Source organism: Camelina sativa, chromosome 17, assembly GCF_030686135.1.
Source record: "Camelina sativa cultivar CO46 ecotype springtype chromosome 17, ASM3068613v1".
NCBI classification, from domain to species: Eukaryota; Viridiplantae; Streptophyta; class Magnoliopsida; order Brassicales; family Brassicaceae; genus Camelina; species Camelina sativa.
The window spans coordinates 25,552,793-25,561,513 of NC_141896.1; the positions used below are offsets into that span (position 1 = coordinate 25,552,793).

Genomic DNA, 8,721 nt, shown 5'->3' on the forward strand with positions numbered 1-8,721 from the left:
TTATAGTCAGCTCCTGTATCTAGAAGTGCTATTGTTTCTAGTTTAAAATCATACCCTATGTGTATTGTGATTTTTGTATACCATTTTTGATAGTTTATTTTGTTTATTATCTGGATATATTCTTCTTCTTCTTTTGTTTGTTTATGGTTTTCAGGGTTGCTTGTGGAGGGTTTGTCCATTGTTGTGGGTGGAGATTCATGGACTTTTGGTTCTATAAGGGCTAATCTAGCGTCTACTTGCAATTGATGAAGTTGATGTTGGTGAACTATTTGTTGTAATTCTTTTATTTGTGTTTTTAAATTTTTAACTTCTCCTTGTAATTCACCAGTGGTTACTTGTTTAAAAAGTGTTGGAGAGGGATATTTTTCTATTATTTTGTTAAGACTAAAAGGTTGTGGAGTTAATAATTGATTTTCTCGTTGCACTAAATCTTTTAATTTTAATAAATATTCCTTTTTGGTTTCGTGATCATCTATTTTATCTATAATATCTATTAAAAATTGTTTGTCAATGTCTTTTGTAATTACGTTTATTGTTTTACAATTGCATATGCCATCTGAGATATTTTCAGAATTTTGAGAGGATGTATCACTTTCATCTTCTATTATGTCTAGAGAAGGGTCGCTACTGAGTTCTTCTGAATTTTCAGTTTCTGAAAGAAGTAATTTTTCTAATTTTTCTTTAATGTCTTGTTGATCGTGAAATATTTCATTGATTTTTCTTTTCATTTTACAATCTGTAGATTTATGTCCTGGCCGTTTACAGTTCCAGCATATAATTCTTTCTTTTTTAGATGGTTCTCTGGGATTTTTGTTTTTTGTATAGTATGAGTTAAAAAATTTCTTTGTAAATCTTTTACTTTTATTATAAGGTTGTGGATAAAAAGTTTTATTTTGTTTGCGTAGTTTTCTTCTTTCTCTAGAAGGTGGAGTGAGACGATTGTAACCATATTGTTCACAAAATGAACCCATAGTTTCTGCAAATTTAAATTTGTTACTTTGCTTTTTATCTTTGTGTTCTTGACATATTTGTAGACCTTCCTTTTTAATAAAGGCAAACAATTGACCATAGGTTATGGTATCCCATGGGATTGGTTGTCCTCCAGAATAATCTTTTAGTTTATTAATTAATCGTTCTGCGAAAAATGATGGTAATCCTGCGATGAACCGTTCTTTCCAGAAGGGTTGGTTGCAGTCGTGTCTTTGAAATATGTTGGTTACAAATATATCTTTATACCATTTAAAGTCCCCTAGTGTTGGACATCTAAGATTTGTTAAAATAAGTTTTTTACTTGTTAGTTCTTCCGAAGGGTTTCCTACAAAGTGCATGGTCATGGTGTGGAGTAATACTTCTACAGCATTTTGAACTTGGTCTTCTTCATAAAAACCATCTTCTCCTTCTACTCTTCTAGTTTCAGTATGGTTTAGAATAGAATTTTGAGTTTCTACGCCTAAAGCATTATCCCACCAAAATTTCAGGGCTCCATTGAAGCCCGAGATTAGCATGACACATGCTTGGTGGTCTGACATTCCTTTAGCTTTATAGGATAGGGTTGCCATCCCCATTTCTTGAAATAAATTCATCATTTCATATTCGGATCTACCATCTATATTCCATTCATATATGCCTTCTCCGTTGTAAAAGTTCGTTGAGGGAAATTTATGATGTTCTTCAAATAATAAGTCGGGTGGTGAGTGCCTTGGATAATATGGTTTTTTGGATGGTTGAAAGTTTCTTTTTATTCTATTTATTTCTATATCGGTTTCAGATCGAATGTTTTCGTCAATATTATTTATCCCCTTGGCTTTATCTAGTCTATCCAGTCTAGTTGAAATTGATTTTAAAATTTCATTTTCAGGAAATTTAATGGATTTTGTTAATGGTTTGAAGAGAGGTGGTGAGATTGCAGTAAAGGGTGAAGATAACGGCTGAGAGTTTGTTGTTATGTTTTTTTCGTCCTTTTCTAGTTTGTTATCAAGATTATCTATTTGTCGTGAAATAGTATGTAATATTTGACTTTGATAATTATTTTGTTCATATACTATCTTAATGTCTGCCATATATATTGAATCTTTATCATCTCGGTTTGCCCCGGTTCTAAAAGGTGTAGCGATTACTTGTCTTTGGGGAGTGTGAATTTTGATGTCTTTCAAAGGTGGATGAACTGATTTGTGTATTTCTCCGTTAGTCATTTCCCATGTGTGGTACAATGTGGAACTAGTGTTTATTGATTCATTTTTATATGGGTAGCATATGTTATTTTCTAAAGCATATGTTTCAAACCATGTGAAAAATGGAATATTTACTTCTATATTTTCCATGTAGTTATACCATATTTCTCTAAAAGTTGTAAGTTTTTCTTTATTAAAAGCTTGAAAGTACCATTTTCTTTTATCCTTGTTTTTATCTGATAAGAATTCTTCTTTAAGGTAATCTTTGTCTATTGTAAATGTTTTTATGATAACATTTATTGATTTAAAATCTGAAGTTGTTGGGGAAGTAGGAAAGTTAGACGATCCCACTTCTGACTGTTGAACTGGTTCAGCTATTGGTGCTTGAAAAATAATAGGTTTTTTCCCTTGGCTTTTTGTTAAAATTTGTTCTACACTTTCCTCTGATTCAGTGCTAGCTTGGCCAGTTCTGTACTCAGAGAAAGATGAACGTGGGTGGAATGAACTAAATTTTAATGATGGTGGATCTCTGAAAGAACCGAAGTTTAATAATATTTTTCCATCATATTGTTCTGTTATACTCGTAATAGTTCTTTGTTCAAAATTTCTTGGTGGTTGAGTAATATTAATTTTCCATTGATCAGGAATTGTAATTTCTGTCCATTTTAATTGTTTAGGTGTATATGTAGAGGTTGGTGTGTCTTTACCATGTGCAGCCAATATTGTTGTTTCGCCTTTATCATCTTGCAATAAACATCGTGGGTTGAACTCAGATGTAGATTGCTTAAAGTAAATACGATACAACAACAAATAGCCATGTCTTTCTTGCTGAAATTTAATTTCAGGCAAGTGTACGTTTAAAACTAAAGTATTAAATATTGTAGGGTCATGTAAGCTTACTTGAAAATTTGGTGCACAATTAAAATATATAGCTCCGTTGCATAAATTTGATTGTACTGCCCCTAATAAGGAGTCTTCAAATTTTAAAAGTGTTTTATCTCTTAATAACATGAGTATTGGGGAATCAATCCCTGTTCTAGATAAAGGTTTGATTGCTAATTGTATTAGGCCAAAATGAATATAATTAAAGTTTTTTCTTTTATAGTTTTCTAAAGCCATAGAAGAAAGTAGTTTAATTTCTTCAAATTCATTTTGTAATGATAAAGTTTGTTCATGTTCTTTAATTGAATATGCAGTTCTAAAATCAAAAGTTCCTATTTGATATATATTTTGTGGATTAACATGCGGTAGTTGATCTTTTGATATTTCTTGATTAAAGGTTGTGATTTTTGACATAATTTCTCTTGAATTAATTGTTTTTTGAGATGTAGAAGATGATGCATGCTTAGACTTAAACAACTTCCTAACCGTAGATGCCATGTTTAAATTATACTTAATCTAATGCTAAAAATGCAAACTAACCACTCTTATCGATGACGAAAGACGCATGGGCTTACCAACGGACTCACTGCCTTCTGGTCTTACGGCCTGGAACACCTACGCTATCAACGCTCCCGACAAGGTTCTGGTAGGTTGGTTTTTAACACTAGGCTTAGGTTTATAATAAACATGTCGTCGTTTGGCTTGGATGTTTTAAGAAAAACATATATCATACTATAAGCCGAAATTCTTTTGGCTCTGCTACCATACGTTCTTTAACAAAACCCAGGATAAAATATATAGAGTGTTTTTAGCGATCATTCACAAATTCCCTATACATCCTACTCTCCAATTTTCATAAGTTTGTTTTCAAAGTTTGTATCTTTACTCTTGTATTTTAACCAAGTTTAAATAAAGTAAGTTTAATCATCCCTCTTATCTATATTTTAAGTTAATTTGCTTATTTATACACTGGTTTTACTCTAGTTATATTACAATCTAGAAAAAATAATCTATATATTTTATCCTGGGTTTTGTTAAAGAACGTATGTGGCGCCGTCTGTGGGGATCGAACCCACGGCCATGGTATGGGGCAGCATACCATGCGTTCTTTAACAAAACCCAGGATAAAATATATAGATTATTTTTTCTAGATTGTAATATAACTAGAGTAAAACCAGTGTATAAATAAGCAAATTAACTTAAAATATAGATAAGAGGGATGATTAAACTTACTTTATTTAAACTTGGTTAAAATACAAGAGTAAAGATACAAACTTTGAAAACAAACTTATGAAAATTGGAGAGTAGGATGTATAGGGAATTTGTGAATGATCGCTAAAAACACTCTGCCCTCTCCTATTCCTCTCACTTCCTTATTTATACAAAGCTGTGTGAAGTTGCGTAAGTTGTTGTCGACGTGTCCTATTTTTGACATTGCGAGAGATGAGTAATCCTTTGTTGATTGAAGTCTTTGTCTTGTTATAATACTGAAGTCTTCATTTCTTGGTCTTGAAGTCTTGTATTGATAGTTGAGCTGTTGCATAATTGTCTTTTTGTCTTCATCTTGTCTTGAAAATTGGAGTGTTGATGGAGTCGGTGGAAGAGGTAGCTTCTACAAAACTATATACTGAATATATATGTATTTATATTACAAGCACATAACTTAAAGATATAATAAAAGAGCTCTACCATGATACTTTCACGTTTTTTTTTTTTTTTTTTTTTTTTTTTTTTTTTTTTTTTTTTTTTTTTTTTTTAGAATGGATCGTCGTCTTGCGTATTGTTGTCTTGTGTTATATCATCTTCGTCGTCTGAGGAGGATATTTGCATAGCTATTGTCTCGAGGAGTTTCTTGAGTTTTTCTTTGCCTTTACTTTTCTTGGATCCGGAGGACGAAGTTGTTGATTCTGTAGGACTTGGTGGTTTGTGTGGCGAATTTTTTGTTTGAATAGGTGGTAATGCTCGGGATACTGTAGCTATGGATTGCTTTATTTGTTGATGTGTCTGGATCCATTTCTCCAAGTTGGATAAAGAGCAGCGGTCGAGGTTATATTTGTCCCACCATTTGATTCTGAATTCGCGGACTAGTGAATATGGCATCTCTGGTAAGAAGGGTAGAAGGTTGTAGTGCCAAGATAGTATCCAGGGTATTCCCATATCTATGTGGAAGGCTATCTTTGGTAAAGGGCCGATGAGTTGGTGTTTTTCGTGTTTAGTGTAGTAGGGTAGTGAAACCTTGGGTATTTGGGGTGGATATATGTCATCGGTTGGGCCAAACCAGTACCACCATTCGTAGAACCATCCTGGTATTGTCTTGGGGCAATGAAAGTCAAAGGAAAGGAACCAGGAGTGATCATAGGTTCGTAAGTAAAGGGTGTGGAAAAAGGCCTTCTGGTAATCTATGTAGGTAAATCTTGGAATATGGAACCCCGGGATGGAGAATTCTTTTGCGGTGTGCAGGTTTATGAATCCGAGATCTTGGGGATTGCATACTTTGAGGATTTTGCAGGTGGAGTAGGAAATAAGGTTTGGGTCATTCTTGTCGGTATGGTGGGTTATTTCTACTGATTTGGTGTCTACGAGAATGAATTCGTAGAATGTGCGGTTTTTGGTAAGGTTATCGGTAAGGTATTGACTTTCTTCGTAAAATATGCGGTTGGTATATTGGGTTAGATCTTTAAGGGATATTGGTTTGGTAAATGAGGTTGTAATAAGGTGTTGGCGTTGTGGTTTAAGGAAGTAGGACGATTTTTGATCTATGGTTTTTTGTGAGGAGGATGGATTGGATATTTTTTGTGGCTGGGGGTTGACGGCTTTTGCGTAGGATAAAGGAGGAAATTCCGCCAAGGCAGAGAATTGGTTGCTAGTGGTTAATTGCTTTCCTTGTAAATGTGGTTGATTCTTGACGTAGTCTGATGCACTCATTGGTTTCTTTTGTGTTTCACTCATTTTGGTGATCCTGAGATTTTCCCTGTAAGTACTCCCTTGTTAGAAAATCAGGTAAAGAATTATTTTCCCCTTTTATATATTGTATATCAAAATCAAAAACAGATAAAATAGCTTGCCATCTAGCAAATATTTGTTTAGAGACTAAGTTTTTAACATCCTTTTGTAAAATCTCTTTCGCCGATTTGCAATCGACACGTAGTAAAAACTTTTTGTTTATTAAATCATCTTGAAATTTAGAAATACAGTTTACTATAGATAAAACTTCTTTTTTAACTGTAGAGTAATTCTTTTGTGGTCCAAGCCATACTCCTGAGTGGAAACGAACTATAGACTCTTGGGTTGACTCTGGCATTTTCTGTTTAAGGATCCCCCCGTAACCTATTTCTGATGCATCTGTCTCTACTATCATGAATGCATTGGGGTGTGGGATGACTAGACATGGTAGTGTTATAACCTTTTTCTTGATATCCTGGACTAGACTAGTATGCAGACTTGACCATGGTATGGGGTTCTTTTGTAATCTTTGAAACAATGGTTGAATAGTTTTTCGTAGATTAGGTAGAAAATCAGATATGTAGTTTAGGCAACCTAAAAATCTTTGTAATTGTGATTTTTCTTTTATTTCATCTGGAAATTTATTTGCAAATTCTATAGATCTAGATATAGGTGTTATAGTACCTTGATATATGTTGTGGCCTAGAAAACGTATTTTTGTTTGAAATATTTGCATCTTTTTTGCGGATACTACTAGTCCATGCTTTTTAACAATGTTTAAAAAGGTGTATAGATGTTTAAAGTGTTGGTCGATGGATTTTGAATATATTAACACATCATCTATGTATACAATAGAGAAGGTGGAGTAAGGGTTAAATATTTCGTTCATTATATTTTGAAATTCGGATGGTGCGTTTTTTAAACCGAAAGGCATAACATTCCATTCGTAATGCCCAAAAGGCACTGTGAATGCTGTTTTATATTTATCCTTCTCGGCAATTTGTATTTGCCAAAATCCACTTTTCATGTCAAATTTAGAGAATATACAGGCGTCATATAATCGTTTTAATAGATCTCTTTTGTTTGGTATTGGGTATCTTATCCATTGTATTACATTGTTTAAGGGTTTATAGTTGATTACTAAGCGTGGTACTCCTCTTTCTTTTTCAGCTTGGTTGTTAACATAAAATGCTGAACAACTCCAAGGAGATTTAGATTTTCTTATTAAGTTCTTATCTAGTAATTCTTGTATTTCTTTTTTGCAATATTCTAAAAGTTCTTGATTCATTTGAATAGGTCTAGCTTTAGTTGGAATATTTTTTTCGTTAAAATCTTTTTCGTAGGGTATTTCAACAATATGTTTTTTTCTTTCCCAAAAGGCATTTGGGAGTTCAGAACATATTTGGTGTAGTAGTTCAACTTCTAAAGTTTTTATTTTATTTGTCACTTGTGGATCACTTAGTTGTTGTTCTATATGTTGGTATTTTATTTCTTGTTGTAAATATTGTATATGTTTTTGTTTCCCGTCTATTAAATTTATAGATTTTTCTATTGTTGAATTTTGTAAGGCTAAGATTTCTTTTGTTTTCATTGGGGATAGAAATTCAAACATTATTTTCTCTCCTACAATTTTTGTGGTAATCCCTAGTTCTGTAACTTTAAACGGATAAATTTGTGTAAAAAATGGTGTTCCTAGTATAACTTCTTGGCTTAAGTTTTTTACAAGGATAAATTGAGTTTTAAAACAATAATTTTTGTTACAGATTTTTGCTTTAGGTAATTTGTAGTTGACCTTCAAACTACTTCCGTTTGCACCACTAAGTTTTTCATATGTTTTTTCATAGAATTTTGTAGGAACTATTCCTTCTCTAATACAATTATAGTCAGCTCCTGTATCTAGAAGTGCTATTGTTTCTAGTTTAAAATCATACCCTATGTGTATTGTGATTTTTGTATACCATTTTTGATAGTTTATTTTGTTTATTATCTGGATATATTCTTCTTCTTCTTTTGTTTGTTTATGGTTTTCAGGGTTGCTTGTGGAGGGTTTGTCCATTGTTGTGGGTGGAGATTCATGGACTTTTGGTTCTATAAGGGCTAATCTAGCGTCTACTTGCAATTGATGAAGTTGATGTTGGTGAACTATTTGTTGTAATTCTTTTATTTGTGTTTTTAAATTTTTAACTTCTCCTTGTAATTCACCAGTGGTTACTTGTTTAAAAAGTGTTGGAGAGGGATATTTTTCTATTATTTTGTTAAGACTAAAAGGTTGTGGAGTTAATAATTGATTTTCTCGTTGCACTAAATCTTTTAATTTTAATAAATATTCCTTTTTGGTTTCGTGATCATCTATTTTATCTATAATATCTATTAAAAATTGTTTGTCAATGTCTTTTGTAATTACGTTTATTGTTTTACAATTGCATATGCCATCTGAGATATTTTCAGAATTTTGAGAGGATGTATCACTTTCATCTTCTATTATGTCTAGAGAAGGGTCGCTACTGAGTTCTTCTGAATTTTCAGTTTCTGAAAGAAGTAATTTTTCTAATTTTTCTTTAATGTCTTGTTGATCGTGAAATATTTCATTGATTTTTCTTTTCATTTTACAATCTGTAGATTTATGTCCTGGCCGTTTACAGTTCCAGCATATAATTCTTTCTTTTTTAGATGGTTCTCTGGGATTTTTGTTTTTTGTATAGTATGAGTTAAAAAATTTCTTTGT

The 8,721-nt window shown here is 32.4% G+C and overlaps 1 protein-coding gene across 1 annotated transcript; it reads right to left on the minus strand.

Annotated features, from left to right (window-relative positions):
* Window positions 1–232: 232 nt before the first annotated feature.
* LOC147924324 (uncharacterized) lies at window positions 233–2,821 on the minus strand. The gene is made up of 2 exons (XM_087496720.1): window positions 426–2,821; window positions 233–265 (listed from the first exon to the last, which is right to left on the minus strand). Exons 1-2 carry the CDS (start codon window positions 2,319–2,321, stop codon window positions 233–235), a joined length of 1,929 nt encoding a protein of 642 aa, XP_087352846.1. The 5' UTR covers window positions 2,322–2,821.
* Window positions 2,822–8,721: the final 5,900 nt, after the last annotated feature.

Bases quoted from the DNA above. Each gene is read 5' to 3' on its own strand.
- LOC147924324 (XM_087496720.1), bottom strand. From the start codon at position 2,321: ATGGAAAATATAGAAGTAAATATTCCATTTTTCACATGGTTTGAAACA. The intron at 266-425 runs GTGCAACGAGAA...TACAACAAATAG, and splicing joins TATTAAAATTAAAAGATTTA to TTCACCAACATCAACTTCAT.